This window comes from Gambusia affinis, linkage group LG17 (genome assembly GCF_019740435.1).
Source record: "Gambusia affinis linkage group LG17, SWU_Gaff_1.0, whole genome shotgun sequence".
NCBI lineage: Eukaryota > Metazoa > Chordata > Actinopteri > Cyprinodontiformes > Poeciliidae > Gambusia > Gambusia affinis.
In genome coordinates this window covers 12272848-12296839 of record NC_057884.1, presented here as the reverse complement: position 1 = coordinate 12296839, position 23992 = coordinate 12272848, and the positions used below count along the sequence as shown (strand labels likewise).

General features: G+C 38.9%; 2 protein-coding genes across 6 annotated transcripts; one reads left to right on the top strand and one right to left on the bottom strand.

The window, feature by feature from the left end:
- The first annotated feature begins 224 nt into the window (after window positions 1–224).
- On the top strand, window positions 225–13127 carry traf2b (Tnf receptor-associated factor 2b). 4 transcript variants are annotated; one of them, XM_044096203.1, is made up of 11 exons: window positions 225–354; window positions 4762–4967; window positions 5796–5874; window positions 6379–6477; window positions 8209–8370; window positions 8471–8545; window positions 8915–8989; window positions 10106–10318; window positions 10825–11128; window positions 11371–11519; window positions 11616–13127. In XM_044096203.1, the coding sequence occupies exons 2-11, from the start codon at window positions 4792–4794 to the stop codon at window positions 11832–11834; spliced, it is 1551 nt and encodes a 516-aa protein (XP_043952138.1). In that variant the 5' UTR covers window positions 225–354; window positions 4762–4791; the 3' UTR covers window positions 11835–13127. The 4 variants fall into 4 exon arrangements, with proteins under 4 accessions (XP_043952138.1, XP_043952141.1, XP_043952139.1 ...); XM_044096204.1 differs by lacking the exon at window positions 225–354 and adding an exon at window positions 742–771; XM_044096206.1 differs by lacking the exon at window positions 4762–4967 and having other exon boundaries at window positions 264–354.
- Window positions 11656–23665, bottom strand: fbxw5 (F-box and WD repeat domain containing 5). Of its 2 annotated transcripts, XM_044096202.1 has the most exons (11): window positions 23568–23665; window positions 22123–22318; window positions 21866–22023; window positions 21340–21523; window positions 20553–20701; window positions 20104–20439; window positions 19846–20029; window positions 19623–19770; window positions 18660–18872; window positions 17688–18018; window positions 11656–11780 (listed from the first exon to the last, which is right to left on the bottom strand). In XM_044096202.1, the coding sequence occupies exons 2-10, from the start codon at window positions 22307–22309 to the stop codon at window positions 17697–17699; spliced, it is 1881 nt and encodes a 626-aa protein (XP_043952137.1). In that variant the 5' UTR covers window positions 22310–22318; window positions 23568–23665; the 3' UTR covers window positions 11656–11780; window positions 17688–17696. The 2 variants fall into 2 exon arrangements, with proteins under 2 accessions (XP_043952137.1, XP_043952136.1); XM_044096201.1 differs by lacking the exon at window positions 11656–11780 and having other exon boundaries at window positions 15934–18018.
- Window positions 23666–23992: the final 327 nt, after the last annotated feature.

The window sequence follows — 23992 nt, the reverse complement described above, 5'->3', positions numbered from 1 at the left end:
TAAAGTACTTGAATTTACATAAAATATTATTTTTCTGAAGATATCATTTTCAAATATGAAACCAGATAAATACTTGTGTGCCTTTGTTATTAAATACTATTTTTATTCTTTCTTGGATTGTTAATTTCTTTTACCTTTACTAGAATTAAATGTGCTTTTGCTTGAGTACAAATTTTGGGAGCTCTGCTTCTCAACTGCGCCCCCGTCTGGCACAATTGTGCAGACAAAAAACCCGCAAGCGGAAGTTGTTGTGCATTATTTGAAGTACGTACAGACTGAACTAGGACTGTTCGTTTTTTGGTCTGTTCGTGAATAGTTTCGGTTTCCGTTCAACCTAACGTCCAAGACTCCGAGGTTAGTTGACTGAAATTGGTATACACTTGCTCTTAAACGAGTAAGTTAGCAGTTAGCAAGCTGGCGAGTAACTTAGAAATGAACTGCAGCAATAATCTACTTAATTTTGCTCTAAGGTTAACTACTCGCGTTGTTGTTCCTCGTGGCAAAATTAAGTGTTAAAAAGCAGCACGGTTTCATCCTTAAACCAATGTCTCTCTCTCACACACACACACACACACACACAAAGAAAGTATACGAATAGAAATTATTTGCGAAAATAAAAGCGCTAGAGCTCAGAAGAGAATGGTCTGGGTATATTATGGGTTAGGGTTGAGAAATGTTTATATGGTTATCTAGTGACGTCATTTTGGGTGTGACTAGATTGTACAAATACTACCCTCAAAGTTCAGACTGTAAGGATTGACAGTGTTTTCGGTGAGTAGAAATTCTGTTCAGTTTCCTTAGAACTGAGATCGTTAGTGACGTGGAGACAATATTGAGCAATATCTCAGTAGTAGTAGTGAGATCAGCGACGGTGTTCTTAGACAATTGAACATACAATTGTAATACCTTTGTCTTTATCACCGATGTTAGCTTCAACACCTAATCATAGACCATAGAAATCACTTTAGATTTCAAGTAAAAAATTTTTTTAAAAGTTGTCACGTTCTTACTTACAATTTGGCAAAGAATCTAAACTTAGCTTTGTGTATAGATTTGCAGACATTTAAAATTTTTTTATCATAACTTTGTTTAAACATTGTTTATATGTATTTTTTTTGCTTTTTTACTTAATGATTTGTGCAGTAATTTATGGCCAGCTGAGGTGTTTTATTTGTGTCTTTTTTATTGTCTTGACTAAATTTGGCAAGAATAGTCAAGTCAAGACAATGTTCATTTTTAAGTTTGCTGAGAAATCTATAAGGCATGCAACAGTCATGACTGCAGATCCCTGCCCTTATGACTGCAGATCAAAGGTCATTTTCATATTGGCTCTTTGTTAGTCTATGAATTGTATGACTGTCTGAAATCAAACATAAAATGTTTTTTTTTCTGTCTCAGACTTTAAGAAAGAGACTATAGTTAGCGATCCAAACTTAGCATCAGGGAATCTATAATTGCTACCTTCAAAATTTATGTTGATACACAAAGTAACCACAGCAGTATCTGCCAAACACATCACACGTAGTTCCTGTGTTCATTTGAAATGTTTTGTATGAGTCAAGCAGGTTTTTTCCTTTTCTTTCTTTGCTGCATTTGTTTTTAAAGTTGGGCTAGTTTGGGTGAACTTGCTGAAACTCCAGTGTTGTGTCAAAGTTTCATGATTGAGAAATATCTGTCATTTCGCCAGAACAGCTCTGGGAAAACTTCACAGAATTTTTCCAGTTTAGATTTCTAGTTAAGCATAGTACCAGGCTTCAGCCCATAGATGGGTTTCTGTAGCGAGGTGATAAGTTTTAACCCAGCTATTTAAGTCATAGCTTGGATGTAGAGAATCTCCTGACTCAACATTATACTGTCTAATTCAGGGTGCAGCCTCCTTGATTTCATCCTGGGAGAAGAGTTGTTAGATATGGAGTGATGGACAGATGTCGTATGAAATACAATTTATTTATTTACTGTATTCACTCAAAGTTAAGAAATGTTTCCAAGCATTCCTGCTGAAACCGTCTGGAGTTTAAAAATGGTTTACTGTCGTGGTGTTTTTTGCGTGTGTGGTTTCCTTTTTTGTTATTGGTATTTATTTCATTTCCCTCCATATTTCCCCACTCAGAAGTTTTTCAGAGGATGTCCTGTCTGAGAAAATTGCTGATTTAATGACTAGTTTCACAGAAAACAGGATTTGGTTATGTTAAATAATAGACGCTGTCAGCAACATGTATGCTGATGTTAACCCGGAAAGAACAAATGTAGTTTTTCACTTATCAAAAATGGAGGGGGAGTCCTTCTAATCATTTTATCTCATTTCCACCAACTTTCAGTTATTCCCCTGTTTTTCTGCTGTAGAAAAAAAAACATTGACATGCAGCAGCTGGGAAGTATAGACAACATCAGTTATGGAAATCAAAAACATGCCCACTCTTTTACCTCAATGGAATTTTATGAACTAAAATAAGTGATGTTGTGTTAAGAAATTGCTTCAGACATTTCCAAAAGTAGGCACACTTACAGGGCAGACAGAAAAAAATGTGGTGGAAAATTGGTCATACCTTTGTCTTTATCACCAACGTTAGCTTCAACACCTAATCATAGACCATAGAAATCACTTTAGATTTCAAGTAAAAAAAAAAAAATTAAAAAGTTGTCACATTCTTTTTGTTGGTAATCAGATGGAAGGAAATGACTAAGTTTCCAAACATTTCCAGACAGGGAAACGCTTGTGTAGGGGGGAAGTTCATGATTTAGTTTCTTGTAATTAGCAGGTTGCCTGACAATGACTATGGGGGCATTTCCTCTCTGTCTCTGGCCAGTTCTTTTTTTTTTTACACAGTCGTTTAGTTTTGGCTTTCCATGTGTAATCTACACCAAATAACCAGACGAATTTAGTCATTATTTTAGTTGGTTGAGTCAAACCAAATCTATTAAAGAATGCATTTAGTTTAGTCGTTGGGCAAAGACAACTTGCAATAAATATCAAGCAGGGTTAAAAATTTTCTAGATATTCATACAGTGGAAATGTATAATTCTTAAACTTTAAATTACAAACCTAAGAATGAACTCGCTTTCTGTTAGTGTTTGGTGCAACTGCAAACAGCATCGTCTTCTAACGTAATACTTATATTCTAAAATCACCAGGCCTTACACAAAAAATGTACTCAAGGTAGTATTGAGAAAATGTGCTTCTTTATAAATAAAACCTGCAGCGTCGGCCTATCGTGTAAATGTTAGTGGCTCTTATTTAATCCACCAGATGGCAGTAAAGCGAAAACCAGACCACTAGCGCCATTAAACGTACACTGTGCAGGCGAGAAATGCATTTCAGAATCCAATTTGGGTTCGTGTGTTATAAAATACCGACGCAAATGGGCGAAAGATGTGTACTGAATAATAAAGTTAAAAATACGACAAGTGATTTTTTTTTTGTGACTAACCAGATAAGAAGCCTAGTAGGGTTAATTCATGTTGCATTCCCGGTGTTAGATTTCCAAAACATCTAACACCAAGAGATATTAAGTATTTTGCAGCCTTCATGCAGATTACTTGTACTGACAAGTAGGTGGCAGTGCAGGCAAGGTTATGAGTAAGGGTTTGTATAATTATTGTAAATAAGAATCTGAGCATTACAACACCACTTTTGAAGTTCGCACAATATTACGGGAATTATTTATATGCCACACCAAAAATTTTGTTACGTGACTTTTAGGACCTTTTGCAAAGATCTCTGTTACATCAGGAGTCACATTGTGTAACGTTGTTCCGGAAGAACCAGGTCAACACGTTTTATTCAACGGTTGAAAAATGAAGCTTACATGCATAGTCTTGTATTGTTCAACTGCATAGAAAACAGATTTTTGTGCATTGCTTTCATTGAAAAAGTTAGTTTGCAAAAAATAAAACATGGTATACAATACATAAATAGGAATAAGAAGAACAGCATGCAGTCGTGTTTTTCTTTCTGTTCTTAAACCTGCACAGCTTACTGTGATGCAGTAGACGTTTTTGAATGCAATTTGAAAAAGCTGAAACCTGGCCACAGCTGTTTGCAGTGAAACAGAGACACATGTTTATGATGGTTTTTGCATGGCGGCTCAGTAGTAAAATGCAGTAATCTGGAATCTGCTAGTTGGTTTTCCCCTCTGTAACCATCTGCTTTGCCTTGATAGAACCAATAACACAATTAGGAAAAAACACAAGATCAAAAAGTCCAACTGTACCAGAACTAAGACATTTACTTTAAGACCAGAAGAAAGAGTTTCTGACAACTTTAGTAGTTTGGTTTTCATTTTCAAGTTGGACAACACATAAACTTTTTGACTACCATTTTGTATTGGTATCAACGCATCCCAAGTCTCACGCAAACAGAATATTTCACTGGAATTTTATGTGCATAAGTGTAGAAGTAGATGATAGCTGGTATTCAAATTTTATACAAAATAAAATTGAAAAAGAATGGTGAGCATTTGTATTTTAATTTCCTTCAGTCAATATTTTATAGAGTGAAGTTTTGTAGGAAACTCAGTGAAACTTGGTGGCGGTAGTGTCGTGATGTAGGGAAAATTTTCTTTAGTGCGAACAGGGAAGCTAATCAGTTGATGGTGGCTAGCCTGACTTTTGTGTTGGTCTGTAAAATCCCTATGAAATCCACTGCAGTTTGTGGTTGTAAGTTGAGAAATGTGGAAAATCTTCAGCGGTTTGAATATATTTGAAAGTCAAGGCACACATTGGGAGTGTTGACCTCTGTTTTCTGCTGCTTTCCTCCCACAGTTTGGTGCATCATCAGTTTCATGGAGAACGATGGCTCACATCTCTTTGGACTCACAAAACTCTTTACCAGGAATTCCTTTGAGTGTGCTGTCTGTGCCCATGGAGAATAAGTACAAATGTCAGCAGTGTCTCCAGGTCCTGAGGAAACCTGTCCAGGCTCAGTGTGGCCACCGCTTCTGTGTGCACTGCTTCAAGCTGCTCACCAGGTAGACCGAAGGTCTTTACACCACCCACTGGTTTGTGACGTGTGACCTCCTCCTCCCCAACACTCTGCCGGCTTAATGCTTCCCCTTGTTAGTGGATATGCCTCAGCACCGTCCCGCGTTCTTGTCTCTGCTCCAGCCTGGATTTGCTTTTTTGCACCCAGCGTTGTTTTCTTAATGTTGACTCATTTCTCATATGGTTGGACTAAATCTGATGAATCATGAGGATCTGGTCATGCTGACACATTTCGGCTTGCTGACTCATTCCAAGGTGTTTCTTTTTTCTTTTTTTTTAAATCTACCCATTTCTTTCCTCCTCACCCATTTAACAGTTGTTTCTAAACACATCAGCACTGATAATATTCTGCTTCGTCATGTTATGTTTAATGATCCACAGCAGTGTCATTGAACATAAAGAAAAGATGAAATGTCGCTGAAAATGACTCAACTTTACCACACATAGCATTGCTAATTAAGTCACGCAGTTAAACTATGATTCATTGGTGTAATCCTGGAAGCTTATATCTTCCAAAAAGCTCGTGAAATTTTAGTTTTGCAATGCTTCTGGTGTCAAAGTACATCAGTGTGGCAAGTTGATCACGACATGACATGAACTGATGTGTGTCCAGGTTCCAGATGTCTGAATGTGGTTGATATTTGGTTTTTAGCTTCAAAAACCAAATGCATTCAGTGTTCTTCCACTCTACATCCCTTCTATATCACTTCTGTTGATCTACTTGAACTGTGATCCGTGTTGGTGAGGAGATGATGGGGGAGCAGGTCTTAGTTGCTGTTTAAACAGGCAAATCACAATCCCTTTGTTTTTATTAGCGCTGGTCCAAAGCCTTGTGAAGCCTGCCGCCAAGAGGAGATCTATGAGGAGCCCATGTCCATCCTGAACAGTAATGAGGTGAGTTTCCAGAGAGGAGTAAGAGTGCTTCCAGCCACGTATTTAAATGGATCTTATTGATAAACAAAAACACAAGTAGTCTTCTGCCAGACGTGAGATGGCCACATAAAGTGGCCATCACAGTTTTCAAAAAAGATCTTAAAACTGTGGATAAGTTTTATTCCTAAGATCCAGTGCGACTAACTGCCTGCCTGAACACAGCAGCTCTGAATACTAATAAATGTTGTACTTTCAGATTTCTGGTTGTAAAATAATTGAAAAAGATGTTTCATTTTCCTTCTACTTGCATTATTCTGTATTGTTTTGTAACGTGAAGGAAGGGTTGTGAATACTTTTGGAAGGCTTTGTGCTTCTCGTTTAAACTAAAGGTAATTGTTTGACCACACAGTCTGAAGGGAGTTTCCACAACCACAATCCTTTGTGTTCTTGTCAATATAATTACTGTCTTTATGTCCACTGAACACTTTGTTGTTGTTGCCCCCCGCCCCTCTCCCTGTCCACCAGGCATTTCCAGACAACGCAGCCGGGCGAGAAATAGCAAGTCTGCCTGCCAGGTGTTTGAACCAGAGCTGCAGCTGGACTGGATCTATAAAAGAGTACGAGGTGAGGTGTTAAACTGAACCGCTCTGGTCTCGCTCTGACCTCATGTTAAGCCTCATGTCGTGCTAAGGGGTCAGGTTACCCCAGGTCAACTAGTGGACTGCGCTATTCATGTCACTGTGATCTGAACTAGCTATTCGTGGTGCATGTTTTTCTCAATAAGCTCACTATGGCCTCTATGTCATGCATGTTGCTTCAATTCATGCTCTGCAGAAACAGGAAGTGAAACTAAACATGCAGGCTGGAAAGTCCCTTACGCATTATTCACAAACAACTCATTGGAAAGTACCAGAAGAAAGGCCATTTGATATAAGGGAGGAGAGATAGACCATGGAGGATAACTGACTGTAAATCTGCCCTATATATAGAGACTGTCGAGAACTAAGATTAAGATTTGATGGTGTGGAAAGATAAGGGTTAGAAAATTCCCGGTAAATTATGTAAACAATATTTTATGTTGCTGATCACCAACTTGTCAGGAGTTTGTTTGTGTTGTAAATACGTTTGCCAGGATGTAGCTGGTGGGTTGGTTTATGAAGGAGATCCTAGATGGACGTCATATTTATATAAGGGGAGTTTACCAGACACTGCAGCGTCTGGTAAACTCTAATCCCTGACGATACAGTGGAGATGTGCTGCTCGGTTTTAAGACTTTGGGTTGGGAGTGTGCATCTTTGGTTGCCACATTTGCATGCTGCGCAAAATAAAATGTCAGCGTGTCGGTGAGACGTCCTCTCTGAAGAAGCATAGGCAGATCAAAATGTGCCGTTTGTTGTTGGAAATGTTTACTAGGTGCAACACCCAAATATGTGTGAATGATAACTGCTTAGTCACCGTCGGCTGAGAAGGCAGCTCCCAGCCGAGAATGCAGTGCCGCTTTGGAAAAAGATGCTAATTGTGGCTAACCCGTTCTTCGAGTGGTGAAGTACGGGCAGATTTCTCACAAGACACCGCTTCAAGATGACTCATTTTCACTCTGGTTTTTGGATTTATGGGTGGTGAGTTTTTAAATGACTATTCAAATCGAAAAACATGCAACATACCTGTTTCGCTGAGCAGCTAACGCGTGGATTTGTCCTTTCATTAAGAGAAAGGACTTCCTGATAAAGCACTTCCTCCAAATAAGCTCTGCCCCTTCCTTTGTCGCAATTTTTAAGCGTAGTAATGCCGCCAAATGACTCGCAGATTTGAATTATCTTGAAGAAGAAAAAAAAAATGTGTTGCCGTTTTCATTTCCCTTTTTATATTTCTGCACTTCTCAACATGTTTATATTTATATAAGTTACTTCCTGACTTCTTTATAACTACAGTTATAAAGAAGTAAGATTTTTGAAAAGGCCTTTATGTAGTTTTATGTTTCACAAGAAAGGATTAGAATTTCTTTTTTAGATATAAATCACTCTTTTCTGTTTCTGTTGTCTTTTGAATTCTCAACAAAAGAAAACTGTTTGCTTAAAAGAAGCAAAAGGAAAACAGGTTTTTAATCTTGTTTGAAATACCAACACACCCTGTACCACACCTATTGTTAGTATAATTTTGTTTTAGGTCATTTTCAGTGACTTATAAAAGATAAAGGTGTTCCTTTTTTATTTTTGAATCTTATGAGGTTTAGTTGTCCTAAATTGGACAGACAATGACAGTCGTGAACTGAAAGATAATGAAACAAATGGCAGACATATTTACCTTGAATGAGAACTGCTTGTAACATCTAATCATCGTTTTCTACATCTTCAGGCTCAACATGAAGGCCGCTGTGAATACGAACGGGTGCAGTGCGAGGCCTGCCAGGCCTCCATCCTCCTCAAGGACAAGGACAGACACAACGAGAGAGAATGCGAGGCGAGAACTCTCAACTGCAAATACTGCAAAGTTACATTCAACTTTAAAGACATTAAGGTGAGAAATGTGTGGAGTTCTGAGCATTAAAACGGTTTTCTGGTATTGTGTTTGCAAACATGAGCGTGGATGATGACGTTCTGATTTCTGACATTTTCAGGCTCACGATGAGATCTGTCTCAAGTTTCCCTTACAATGTAAAGATTGCGGCAAGAAGAAGATCCCCAGAGAAAAGGTTAGAGCTGTTCAAGTTTTTTTTGTTTTTCATTTAATCTGTGCTTAAGAAAGGAAGGGGATTAGAAATTAGAAATAAACCACTCAGCCCATATTATGAGTGTCTGAAAGGAAAATCATATCTAAGCATATGATTTTAATAGAAATTAACATGCACAGCACTATTTACCACTGAAAATAGCCATTTTAGGGGAATTAAAATATATGTGGGTTTCTGAATAGTGAAACTTTCTCATCTCAAACTGATAATTCCCCTTTTTGACCTGTTAGTTTCCTTCTGACTGAGTATCATGTAGTTTACTTTTAGTTTTATTCCTGAGCTGACTCCACGCTAACTCTTCACTTTCCCTTTTGCCTGCTCTCTCCTCAGTTCAATGACCACATCAAATCCTGTGTCAAGTCGAAGAGCGCCTGTCCATTCAGCGAAGTGGGCTGTAAAACTGTGGTATGTGCAACAAACTTTAACTTTAACGTCGAATGCTGTTGTTTCCATCAATGCAATTGATGAAAAGGCTTGGAATCTTTGTTTAATCCATGTCTAAATAAAACATGATTCATCTCCACTCAAAAAGCATAAAGAATAAATATATCAATTATTCTGACAATCGTATTAAAAAATGGTCACATTCAGCAGATTTTTCATTAAACTGCTTAAGCTTATATTTGTTTATTTTATGCTAATAAACAAATATTTATCTTCCTTTTTTCCTCCAATAACAACATTCCTTTAGTGAATGCTTGATCATTTGTAGCAAACAATGCATCTGCAGCTGAAAAATACTTCTAACATCAGCATGTGAAAAATGTATTACAATTGCAAAATGTAATTATATTATTGTATTGTTTGTAGAGTTTTGGCTTAATTCCTACTCTGAGAGTTTTGTTCTTTCAGTAAATGTCATGTTTTTTTCCCGTCTGTCTACTCCAGGTAGCAATTATTCGATTACTAATTAAGTTGGCAATTATTTCAGTAATCAATAAATCTGATTAACTGTTAAAGACCTACATGCAAGTTTTACATCTTATGGTTGAAATAAATTGATAAGGAGACACAACAGCTGTCTGCTGTCAGTGACAATTATATTTTCACATAAAACGCTCCAATGAATGTTTGTAATAGTTTTCATGCACTTCACAACAGATTACTTGGAAGTGTGTGCAGTTCAGTGGAAGTTCTTTGACCAACGTTCAACCACATTCTTGTAATACCCGAGAGTCTTCAGATGCTTCTCATACCTTCTGTCAAAGTCTGGAATATTTCTCATCTAAACCGATGAGAACAATTCGGGGTTTGTTTGTTTTTTTACAGGTCTGTTCATTAAATAATTTAAAATTGTCCCTTACGGGTGCGGCGCTGCCTCATGGCGAAGGCGTGACCCTTGCATCGAGGGTCATCAAGTCACAGGTTCAGGTCTCAACTTGAAGACTTCTGCCTTTTGCACAAAACATGATTTGCTGACGTAGAAATCAATTAAGTTTGTTATTCTTCTTGACAGAGTTTTAAAAGCCTTTTCTGTCTGCTGAAACAAATCTTAATACCCCACCTTCTTCTTTTTCTTAGATAGAGAACGGGAAGCTAAGTGACCATGAGCACAGCAGCACCATGGAGCATCTGCGTCTGCTGCTGCCGATGGTGCTGACGATGACCCATCCGCGAAGTGAGGCCCTCGGATCCGGGGAGCTGCAGGAGGACTCGGGTCTGGGTCTGTACAGAGCTCCTGAGGAGGGAGACGGAGCTGCAGCCACCGCACAGCCTGTAGACCTGGAAAAAAAAGTGAGCCTCTCTTCCAAACTTTATGGCTTCTATTAATGGACACAAATGAAGGCAGATGGTTACATTTACCAAATAAAAAACACATTAAATCAATTTCTACATTTCCTATTTTAAGGAAGTTGTAGAATTTTTTTGTTAAATGACAAAGAATGCTGCAGAGATTGATTTGGACTTTCTTCAATCTGTAAAGTCTACATTCATACTTTTGTATTTGGTGGAATTGCCCTTTAGACACACGGGTATAATTTCATAAGCTGTAGCTAAAATCAATTTTAGCCCATTCACGCTGAATCATGGACTTGTTCTTAAGCCTTTTTGAAACTAATTTGATTCTTTGCTGAGGATCACAGTCTTGCAAACTTCTAAGTTTCTCAGAATGCAACAATAAAAAAATCTTTCTGTAACGGTAATCCTCTTTCATTTCAGTAATTAAAGAGCCAATATAAATATCTGTTTTCAACTGTATTTACAAGGATTATATAATGACTGTTGCTATTTTCCAACAGGTTATTGCTTTAGAAAACATTGTGTGTGTCCTGAACCGCGAAGTGGAGCGCAGTTCGCTTACCCTGGAGGCTTTCGCCCACCAGCATCGACTAGACCAGGAGAAAATTGAAAACCTGTCGAACAGAGTGCGGCAGCTCGAGCGAACGGTGACCATGAGAGACTTGCAGCTGTCGGAGACCGAGCAGCTGGTGCGCGAGCTTCAGAACTGCACATATGACGGGATATTTGTCTGGAAAATCACAGACTTCTCCCGGCGCAGGCAGGAGGCCGTGGCCGGCCGAACGCCTGCCATGTTCTCACCCGGTAAGACGAGAGACGGGATCGCTGGGATGGGTTTGACCTCATTGAAAGATTTTTGTGATTGTGGGAAAAAGAGAGCATGTGGTTGGTGTGGTGTAATTTTTTTTTTGGCTTGCAAGATTGGGGGGATTCCACATCTCTATGATGATGTTTATTTTCAGGGCGGGAACCAAAAAGTCTGATGACATTTCAGGATTTTGCCTTTTGTTCTAATTCCTTTTTTTCCTCTCTCTCTCTCTTTGCAGCATTTTACTCCAGCAAATACGGCTACAAAATGTGTCTCAGGCTTTATTTGAACGGCGACGGGACCGGACGGGGGACGCACCTCTCCCTGTTCTTTGTGGTCATGAAGGGAAAGTGCGACGCTCTGCTAAAGTGGCCCTTCAGTCAAAAGGTGCCGTAGATTAAGATGAATTTTTCCCATCGGTGTTCATCGTCCTTTGTATGAAAACAGAGGCTGATTTTCTCCTCCTTCCTTTCCTCCACCCAGGTGACTCTGATGCTCCTGGATCAGAACAACAGGGAGCACATCATCGACGCTTTCCGACCCGACATCTCCTCCACCTCCTTCCAGCGGCCGATCAGCGAGATGAACATCGCCAGCGGCTGCCCGCTCTTCTGTCCGCTGGCTAAGCTGGCCGGCAAGAGCCCATATCTGAGAGATGATACGATATTTATCAAAGCAATCGTAGACCTCACAGGCTTGTGATGTGCACTGTGGAAGATGCACTGAAATTTATGGAACTATTCCTAAAAAAAATAACATTAGCCTACATAATTAGCCTAATATTGCGCCATATTTATATATATATATACACAAATATATACATACATACATTATTATGAATAATAATGTTTGATAAACAATAATAATAAACTATAGATACAAATAAATAAATAAATATTGTATTATTATAATAAAAGTCAGTCAACATGTAACTGACTATAACATAAAATATATTTTATACATTTCATTATAAAATTATAGTAATAATAGCGCTTTCATTGCAAATTAATGTATAGCTTTCAAACAATTTGTGAGAAAAGTTAAAACTTTTCTCTAGAATGAAAATATTAAGACAAATCAAAGTTGTCCAAATTATAAAACTTAATATTACTTTTAACCTGCTTAGTAGTAATAGTATAGTAGTTCTATAATGTGCGAGGGAGCCTCATAATGTACAATTTGTGGTGTAAGTTGTTGCTGGATGTTTGTGATGGTGCAGTTAGTAAGCATGGGTGTGTTTCTCTACCCTGTCAGGAAAAAGTAGGTGAAATGAATGGTGGATTTAAATATTTTTGATTTATTGTAATTATTTATGTAAATTTGTTGATCTAGTTTTAAGTCAATAACAACAACAACAAAAAAAACTGGATAGTTTACACCCCTGCAAGATAAGGAGAAACATATTTTGTTATTACAATGTAATACAACTAAAAAGTGCAACATTATACAAAAAAAGTTAAATATCTACTTAAAAAAACCCATAAAACTTGGATTATATAGTAGATGGAGCTTTATTTAAAGGGGTATTTTAATGAAAAATACTATCAGAATACCTCAGGGTGTACACTTAAAAGATGTAGGTAATATTTATTTATTTTGGTTTCAGGAACTCTTTCACTTATAAAATTGCCTTGTGGCAAATATTTCAACAAGTGTGAAAAATATTACTACTCTATAAAAAAAATACCTAAAAACCAAGACAACATAACCTAGTCAATATAATCAATTAGTCAAATACTGTATCCAGTTACTTGCTATAATCGATATGTTAACTAGTTTCTCACTTCAGTGTTACACTTGTGGAGAGCTTTATTGATTATTACTGTTTTAAATATCTAACAGCACCAAACACTTAAAGCTATTTAATATAGCAGTATATAATAATTAGCCTATCTAAACACATTGAGCCATTTTAGTTTCTATAACTTTCTGTATTGATAGCAGAGAGTTTTTTTTAATTTAATAATACTGCTTCAATAAAAGACTTTAAACCATTACGTTCTCATACTGACTGAAGCTCTTCATTTACTTGTAGTTTAGTATTAAGTTAATGATGCTTTTGTTGTAAAGTAACAAAGTCATATCGAGCTTGACTTCATGCTAACTCTGCATCACGGTTAGCATCACGCTAACCGTGGTGCAGAGTCAGAATAAGAGTATGGATTCACCAAGAAGACGGTGATAATCATCCTGAGAACAGCTTCTGTTACAGTTTTTGTCTGAGTGGTATCGGTTTACCAAGTTGCCTCGTCATGCCGCTCCTGCAGTTCTGTCATGCGGCTCCGTCAACACAAAACGGTGGTTTTGTATTGACAGTAAACAGAGTAAAACCCTAAATGTTGCGTCAGACGTGGAACATGTTGTGCTGTTCTGTTGCTTAAGGCAGCTGCAGAAATGCAAGTTAGGAAATTGCTACAACTTAACCTCGAGATGCACCTTACATTTCGTATATATCAAATGTTATATAAAAAATAAAAGTAAATCAGAGTCAAGATTTTGCCTAATCTTTCACTCATCTCAGAAAAAAAAGAAAGTCCAGCAACAATCGTAAACAAACTGCCATTTAAATTGAAATTCTTGAAATTGATTGAGATTTACGCAGAAAAAAAAACCCAACCTGAAGTCCGTAATGACTGAAGGGTAAAACTAAAAGCAAATTAAATGTCAAAATACGTCAATAGATTGTTTTTTTAAAAATGTGCCGTGTGCACAAACGCATCAAGAGGAAAACATTTAACCAAATAGACAAAAAACGACCGCAATGTTCCCTGAAAGTTGAGCTCCATATTGAATTCCCCCACCACCCAGAGTTTAGTCAGACGGGACTTTTATTAACTGCATCCACAGCTCTACTGGGAACACTTGGTTGAAAATCTGCTTCGAACTTCCAGAAAATGTAATCATCTGTGTTTTGGATTTTGATTCATTAACAAAAATGATTCAGCGTGCGCTTCTTCTTGTTTTCAGTGTTGCTTTGTAAGATATTTGTTGAACTTTTTAAAACTGAAAAGCCCCGTTGCGGCTTTACTGTGTTTGAAGTGCAGATGGACTGTCGCAGGCATGAAAAGGTGAACTCTATTCACACGTTGTCTGTGGTAAAGGTTGCTTCTGTTTGTGTGGGTTTGTGAGAGGCAGTTGATATCTAAAATATATCAGTTTTTTTAATTATATGTTACCCTACAGTTATGTACACATTATGGAGCTGATTACCATAATGCTGGGTGCATTTGAACTTTTTTTTTTTTTTAAACAGAATCATCTGCACATATTTTGAATTCATTTTCAAAATAAAAGTAAAGAGTAATTTAACATTTCTCCAAATGTTAAATTACTTAAACTCCAAAATTAGATTCGCATTAATTGTCATAAGATTTGAACTGCACTACTGTTTGTTGTTCCTATGACAACAATGTCCCTAAAACTTAACGTTTGATCTCAACCGCTCACTGACCGTCGTATTTGTTTGATTTTAGGTACAAACACATTAATTATGTCAGGATGACTTAAATCCAGGGGGAAAGTGTAATGACACGATATGAACATATTTCTCTAATGTGTATCTGCATTGCTCACTGCACATAAACATATCTGTGGTTGTAAACGTATAAATGTCCTAGTTCTATGATGGCTATTTGCTGCAGGAAGTGAGTCATTGTCGCATGGTGTGGTCTTAGAACCACACGTTGATCTGGGTTTGAAGAGAAAAGCATTCCTGCTCAGAATGATGTCTTACTAAATGTAAAGCATTTAATGCAATGCAAAATGTTCAAACAACAACAACTTAAAAATATTAGATTTTCTATCATCTCTGCAGGATGACACAAGGACAAGAAAATCAGTTTTTATTACAAAATCAGCATCTCTTCAGCTCAATAGATGCACCGTTAGTACTTCTATTTTTATTTATTTTCTCTTAATTTCTGACAAATTGTACATGACCACCATCCAATTTTAATAGAGGATCAAGATTCTACTTCTACTCTTCAAATATGCCTTAACTTACTGCAGTATTTAGCTTGGAACAGATACAGTTTGAGTAGAACGAGAAGCGCCTAAGAGAATATTGTTCAACTTGAGCAATCCAGAAATTTTACAGCAAAAAAAGCACGAAGGTGGAACTATGATAATTTGGCATAATTGGTGATACCAAACCTTCTCCCTGATAATCATACCTGATTTGTGGACGATCCTTCAATCTAGATTTGTGGATAAGGGGAGGAAAAAAAATGTTATATGATGTAATGAACCAGATGCTCTGCGCACTTACTGACAATTTGGGGTAAACTTTATTTCTGCATGCTGTTTTTCAGGTATAATGCGATCATTTGTAATGCCCAACTGAAGAGACTCCCTAAATATGTCAAAGGAAATTATTCTCCAAACAATGCCTTGCAAAAGGACTCAGAACTTAACTTTTATACATTTATCAATCCGATTGATATTGAGCTATTTTGCAAAAAAGAATGACTAGAAACTTCAGTGTCTACATGTGCAAATCGGTGAGTCATTGGAGGAACGACGACTCTGTTCCTCCAATGATTTGGAGGAACTAAAACAAAAAACAAACAAACAAAAAAAAAAAATCTACATTAGTTTTATGAGTATATATAGAAACAAAACTGGTATACTTTCCTGGAAGGTTTCGGTCTTGGCCCAAAACTATGCGTTACGAGCGAAAGACTGCTATTTAGAATCATCTTTAGTTCAAAGTCAGAAGATCAAATATGGGAAAAACCCCTTGTGATGAATCAGTTAGTAGATTAAAGGTGTCAAAGAGAAAAAGACGAAAACTCACATCTACTTCTCTGTCCACAACCTTTAATTGAGAGCTGCACAAGAGTTTAAACATCAATCTGACAGGTCTTCAGGTTTATTCTTTGTGGGACATGCGTTTTATCTAAAGGGTGCATGGAAACAACCGCCGACAGCATAAAACATAAAGACAGAGACGAGGGAGGCAAAAGGGACATTACGAAAGAGTTTCCGACTTACTACACACGTTTCAAAACATTAAAAAAATTAACAGATCTTGTCAGAGACTTCTCAAAACCACACACACCAGTAAGAATAACAGGGGTTTTATGATCAGTCATATCCTCTTTCATCTGGGAGCCCACATGGAAACGTCAGTGTCTACCTGGTGAAAGTACCTCAAGCTTCTGCAGGTGGAGCTAAAACTGCCGCCGATTCACTTTGAACTGGTTGATTTTTGCAGAGGCACTGAACGTTGCATTACAGCAGCACCATGAAGTTTTATTCTTCGTAGCTACACCAACATGATTTTAGCAACAATCTTAACGTCAGTTTTAGCAGTGAGAAACATCACATATTGATTTAAAAAAAAATAAAGAAAAAAAAGGTGACTTTAATTCACTCCGTTTTTGAATCATTTGATTTATTTTTATTGGTTGCTTCCGTTAAAGTTTAGTGCAACATTTTTGCCACGTCGATGTTTACGTGTCACTGTAATTAAGCGAATTTGCATGTCGAAAGTTGACTTTCACATTCAAATTTGCTCCGCATTAAAAGAACGAATCTCTCTTTACTGATATTCCCAAAACAAGTAAACGTCAAATAAATAAGTAATTTAAGAGTCCAGCCAGAAACATTAAGCCTGTGGACAAAACTGTGGATCATAAAGCGGATAGAAATGAACTAAAAATCATCAGAGATGGCTCTGAATAACTCATATATCCAGTGAGGCTCTCTGGTGGGAAGTGATGGGTTTAAATGGGACATTTTTGTTTACATGCAACAACATAAAAAAAAAAAAGATAAACAATTTGTCATGGGTCAGAACAAAGCAAAAAAAAAAAAAAAGAAAAGAAGTCTCTAAAAAGGTGAAACTTTGTGCTGACAAATGAATAAACGTTTCCACACTACATAGCTCCAATAACAGTTAGCTACACACATATAACACTCTTTTGTTTACAGTCATGCTCTGGGCCAACTTTTGTATTAAATTGCTCAATAAGTCTACATTCATTACAATAACAATAGGTTTCATTTTTTAAACAACGGGATGTGAGACCGATAAAACTAAGGAAGACTAATTAAATATAGCTTTGACTATATATATATATTTATTTATTTATTTATCCCTTTAGCCTTTTAAACTGTGGTTTCATTCTCCAAATATGTGTTTCATAAAGGGCACCAATTAAAGATTGTTTTACGAATAATAATAATTTTTAAAAAGTAAAAAAAAAAAAAAAAAAAGTGTCAGTCACTGCACTTGACCCTGAATGAGAACAACCATGATGAGAAAGGAGCCAGCTTTGCGTCTCTGTTAGTCTGTTCGGGTCGGTGCATCAGTACAGAGAAAAATAAAAACATGATAGCATCTCAGAGTTCTGTCTCACATCCTCCATCTGGTATCAATGGGTAGATCCTTAGTAGCAGCACCAGCAATTTCTCCCTTTTGTCGGTGCAATGTCGCCCCCTTGTGTCTCCATCTTCCTTCCCTCTGTGTTCTGAGTGCTTTAGGTCACCAGTGAGAACGCGCGCGCTGCTTACACACACACACACACGCACGGAGTGTTTGAACCGTCTTACCTCCCTGTTCTACTTCCCCTCCGAGGGTTTCTTCCAGCCCTCGCTCACGGCTTTCCCGTTCACGCTGGCCGAAAACGTGGAGTTCTTGTGGCGCAGCAGCCAGGACGGCAGCAGGCTGCGGGGCCTCAGCTGCCGGGGCGACGTCTGCCAGAGGCGCACCATGCGGGGCGAGCGCCACACCTTGATGGTGGAGTCGTCGCTGGCGGAGAGCAGCAGCTCCTGGTCGGCGGGGCTGAACGCCACCGAGTTCACCACGTCGTCGTGCGCCAGTCGCGCGAGGCAGATGTTGTAGTGGCGGTCCCAGATGTAGCCGTGCTTGTCCTCGGCTCCGCTGCCGGAGGGAGTTTGTGGAGAAAAGGTCAGCAGTGCAACGGCTACAGCCAACGGGACGACACTGAGCTGTGGAAAGGCTTTCATTGTCCCATTCCAACCAGAATCGTCAAGGTGTGTTTTAGTATCGTGTTCACACATACTTATTCATAATCTTTTTTTTAAAACGTTGTAGCTTTATCTTTTCACATCACTACCAATCAATATCTTGTGTCTGTCTTTCATACTAAATTTAGGACTGAAACGATTTATCGTGATGAATCGACAGCTGAAATAATCGTGAACTTATTCAGTAATCGATTCATTTTTAAATGGAGCACATAGACTCATAAGAAGGCTAAAAGAACAATTTAATCAGAGCAGCGATTAACTAAAAATACATACATTTTGCGTGCAAGGTAAAAATAAAGACATTTGTAAATAGGCTCTACACAAAACTCCTCAAGTGGTAAAGTTTCAGCTTCAACTTTTTTTTTTCAAACATTTCATTTGCGGAATGTGCCGATATTTTTGTTTTTATCTGATTAATCGATTAATATTCAGAATAATCGATAATTAACACGACTGTTAGCTGCAGCCCTCCTCCGCACCGTGACTAGCCGTGAGCGCTTGCACAACATAAAACGTCCGCCTGCGTCCTACCTGGCAACGAAGTCCCTGCTGACATCCAGGAAGATGAAGAAGCACTCGTCGTTGGGCGTGAAGGCCCGGTGGGCCCGGAGGCTCCTCCTCTCCTCCCTCAAGCTCTTCAGGTCGATGACGTGCATGTCTATCTCCTCGGCGATGGGAGGCGGGGACATGGGATCTGAGATCACGCATCCCTTCGGCCAAGCTCGGCTATTTACATAAAGGTACCTGACGGACGACGGCAGAAGAGCTCGAGTCAGAATCAGCGAGTGGCGAGCGGCTGACGCAGGGGTCTGCCGTGTTTCCGACTCGTTTCCTGCTGCGACGCCACACATCGTGTTTTTTCCGGACTTTTCCCGGACTTCGTGTAGTTCCAAAACCATTTAATTTATACAAAATGCTAATGTTCAGCATGAATTTGCGACAATAAATAAAACGGAAATACGTCAAACGTGGAAGGTGCAAAACAAGAGAATGAATAAATGAGGAAAAAGAGAAATCCAATTCACTTGTAAATAGTACATTTAAAAGCAGCAAGTTGCCAAATGTAGAGGGAGAGTAAAAAAAAGACAAGGAAGGAAGGTCGGACTTAAGGAAGCACAGACAGCAGAAATGTACGAAGACTGGAGAAAAAAGAACAGAGGCAGGAATGAGAAAGGAGAAAGGAATGAAAAGACAAAAAAGAAAGAAAAACAAGGAAGGAAGAAAGGAAAAAAAGGGGCCTAAAGGAAAGAGGACACAACAATAATACAAGGAGAAAATGAATCAAGTCTATAAATCCGAAAACATTTTGCATATTTATTATGTTTTTCTAGACTTTATCAAGATGTGAAAACTACAGAAATCAGATTCCCGACTCTGGAGGAACCATGAGGACCAGAACACTGGATAAACTTTTTTTTTTTTTTTTTTTTTAAAAGCCTGCAAATGCAAAAGTACACACTCCAGATTTCCAGTGTGTGCCGTTGACTACATTACCTGTGGTCAGGAGAAAGGCCCATTCCAATGATGTGGCCGTGAATATCAATAACGTGGTCCAGCGAATCAAAGAACTCCTCGGAGCTCCTCTCCTCTCCGAGCACAGGGCCGGAGGTGGTCATCTGGTCGGGCTTGATGCGCTTAATGCCTGAGAGGAAACCAAACGGCGGCGTGAGGAGACCGAAGCCTCGGTTTCACCCCAGCACATTTTAAATAGTTCTACCTATTTGATGGGGGGAGTATGTAAGGCTGCCGGTGGTGAAGAGTAAGTATGTTTTATCCTCGCCCTCTCCAGGCTCAGAGGGGTCGATGAGGCTGGAGTCAGGGGCCTTGGTGTAGGCTCTACCCATCATCTGAGCAACCTGGGTCTCAATCTGCAGCTCCCGGGCCCCCACGTGTTTACGGCTCTGCATGGGAAGGAAGAACACGTCAGAAAACACAACAGACCTTTTAAAAGATCCCTACTTAATCTCCATCTTACATGAATGACGTGGTCCAGGCCGGATATCGTGGGCTGGGGGGTCCGTGCGGACGAGAAGCCGTGACTCCTTCCGTCCGTGCCGCATTGCTCCTCGCTCTGCGCCTCCTCCTCTTCCTCGCTGTCCGAGGCTCCCAGGTCGAAGAGAAGAGGGTGATGCTGATTGTCCTGCTCCGCTTTCTGCCGCCTCGCCTGAGACTGAGCCTCGTAGTCCAGCAGCAGGTCAGGGTTGTCGTGGCGGCGACAGTGCGCCACCATCACCGTCCGGATGGTGCTGGCGTTGATGTTCTGGATCTTGAAAAGACGCTTCACGACGTTTACGTTCTCGGACTCGATATCCTGGGCGACATAAAAAAAACAAAAAAAACAAACGAGGATGACATAAGAAACAGGTGGGTTTTTTTGGGTTTTTCTCAAATTTTTTTTTTTCCCACCAGTTCAGGTGAACTAACCTGGAAAGCTTTGTTGAGCCAGAGCACCGAGCAGGACGTCATGTTGCCGATCCAGTGCAGGTTCCCCGAGATCAGGTGCGTCTCGTTCAGCCAGCAGCCAAACACGTCGTACGGTTTGTTCCTGACCCGCGACAGCAGCGTGTAATTTTCTGGAACAAATCATTGGAAGAGCAACAGTGAGATTCTCAAACCTTAAACCTAAATAGATTCCACTGGAATGTTACGTAACAGACCGAAACAACACAGCGTAGCAGAAGGTAAAAAAAAAATATTTATAAAAAATTATAAATGACTTCAATTTTTGATTTACAAATAACAACTTGGTAAGTTTTGTGTGTTGTTTTTTCAAACAGGTTTTTATGCAAAGTCGACACTACCTTTCCTGCTTTAAATTCTCCTGACAAATTCTCAGTTTGATTCCTCTCATTGCTTTGACTAGACCATTCTACCCCGTGACTACACCATGATCTAAACCGTCCCACTGCAGCTCTTTGCTTCGACGGGTGACGTTCCATGAATGCCATTCTTTTTCTCATTAACTTTGACCAGTTTCCACATAGTATGATGCTGCCGCCACCATGTTTCACCATGGTGATCGGCAGAATTAGTCCTCCACCACACATTGTGTTTTGTATGATGGCCTATGAATAACAGTCCTCCTGTTGACAGAATCTAAGCGTAAAATAGACAGATGAAAACTCCTAGCACAAATTCATTTTAAACCCAAAACAAATCTCCACTTGGCGTCAACAGGAAGCCGTGCGGGAGTTTTTCCCCACGTTCCTACCCAGACTAATGACGGCAATTTCCCCAGAAGACGAGTGGTGTGGCCCCAGGTAGACGCCGGACACGAGCAGCAGGGTATCGTCGGGGTTAAACTGGGAGAACTGGGTGTAGCCCCAGTTAAACTGACGCATGCTGGAGCTGTGCACCAACGAGATGTTTCCATCTTGCCGTTCCGTGTCCCACAGCTGAAAGAGAGGTTTAGAAGAAAGAGCCAATTGAATAAGAGGAGAGACAATATTTGGTTTAAAGCATCGTGAAAATGATCTGAAAACTGTTCCACAATAAAAAAAATGTTTAAAAAAGGGGGTTTAGTGAGCGTCATTAAATTTTATTAAAAGTCGGGTAAGTTGTTTTCAGGATGTTCTGCTGATTTTGCCACATTTCAGGTCAAAGTGAAGCTAAAAGTATCTTACAATAAACAAGAGATGCACACAAAAAAAAACATGCAAAGAAATAACTTAAACTGACCCGTAACATTAGGCCTACTTACGCACATCCACGATTAGTTTTATTCGTTATTTTAGTACCTTAACTGTGCAGTCCTTAGAGCAGGAAGAGAAGCGATGGCCCCTGTGAGAGAAAGCCAAGTGAAGCACCTGGTCACTGTGCTCCCTCAGCGTCTGGACTTCCACACACGGGATGCAGTCATACAGACGCTTGAACTCCCTGTACCACGACACGGCCGCTGCACACAGGTCCGAAACGGACAATAATTTTTTTTTAAAGCAGGCATTTTCAAAACCAATACGGACAAAACGACAACAATCACTCTATCAAAACATACACGGGTGTCGAGGAACGGAGCGCGGTATCCGGTAGTAACTGTAGAACAGCTCCCTCCACAGGAACTCATCTCTGGAGACCGCCTGCCACTGTCTGCAGGTCAGGCCGGCTCTCAGCACGGCATCGTGGGGCAGATGCAGGAAGATCTCCAAAACCAAGCTGTCCGGCAGAACTGGACCCCAATCCATCCTAACATCCTGGAACACACGCAGCGCTGTCAACAAGTGCTGTCCACTTAAAGATTTCTTCAGTTTGTTTGGGGGGGTTGCCACTTAAAGGTTTCAGATCAAACTCATTTTAAAATCACAACATAAGGTCTGTAGAATCAATAAAGCACATAAACGGAACCTGACAACATGAAGCAAACAAACAGAAAGCTTCCCAATTCTGTCTCAACCTAAAGAAATTTATGAAAAGATGAGAAATTGTGTCATTGTTTCCCAGTCTGGAAAGAGTAAAACCGTTGTTAGTCCAATTTCTACATTTGTAATTTCAATATTATCCCTACTGTTGTAGGCATTTCTGTGTTTTTTATAGTAGTGGAGTTGAGGTGCACTTTTAAACTTAATTTTTTTTTTCTGTAACTTTGCATCAAACGTTTGTGCTTTACATTAGACCATAAAACACACACACAGGTTAATAAACGTAGCTAAATTTCTTCAGAAACCCCCCCAAAAAAACATATAAATGTTTATCCACATTTAAAATAGCTGTGAATTAAATGCTAAAGGAACCCTGTGTTTGGGACAACGTTTTTACTGTAAAAATGGGAATTTCTCATCTTATTTCATCTTTATAACCTCTAAACATTGTTAGAGCTATATATATTTTTACTCAGTATTGTGGTGAATTTAAATAGCTGTCAACAGCCTGACAGCTGTTGCAAAGCAGGCTCATTTTTGAGTTTTTTCTTGAAGTTAAAAACTTTCCATAAAAACAATTAGATGTGATTTAGCACACCATAGAGTCGCTGGTTAATAGATAAATTAACATAAATTCTGTTAGTATAATTAGTTTTACAAACAATACCCACAGTGCTCTTTAAGTCATAAGGAAATGTTCAGTTTTTCTTTCCTTCTGAATACAGATGACCACGAGACTAGAGACATGTTGGCGACAAACATTAACAAGTTACTGATTTGTTTAAAGCAAAAAGATCGACTTCTAATAAATGTAACATTAAATACTGATATAACTTTGTGGGTTTTAGCGCTTGTTAATTCAGAAAAGGAGCTTAATAAGCAGCTAAACTAACAGCCCAAGCTAGCGCTGAACTAGCTAACTGGTTGCAGAACCAGTTAGCTGTTAGCTAACGTTTGTTTTCAACTTTGGTCGGATAAGATTAACACTTCAAAACAAAACTTTACTCACATTAACCAGTGCTAATGCTCAACAGGCTCATCAACTTTCATTCATATAAATTTACTGACACAAACTGTCACCTACCTGCTGGATGAAAGGGCGTTGGAGAGAAACAAAATCCAACTGGTTGCTAACGCTAAAGGCTAGCCACAGAAAAAAAATGACAACAATCTTCTAGCAGCGGCAAGACTCGATTAGCTGAATACAGAATAATCGAACACGGCTAAATAAACTTTAAATAAATTAAAAAAAATGCTATCCCTATACATTTCTTCTTCTTTTTTTTAACAACTAAGTATTTCCGACCATCCACCAAATATGTATATTTTGGTGGATGTAGATATATATATATATAGACCAAAATGTAAGCAATCACTGAATCTAAGTCTGGTTCTCATTCTCCCAAGCAAATGGCATTGAATTTACAAAACTATATGATTGGCATTGAATCTTTGACATTACTGTGGTGGAATTTTGATGTTTACAGAATTAGATTACAGAATTACAGA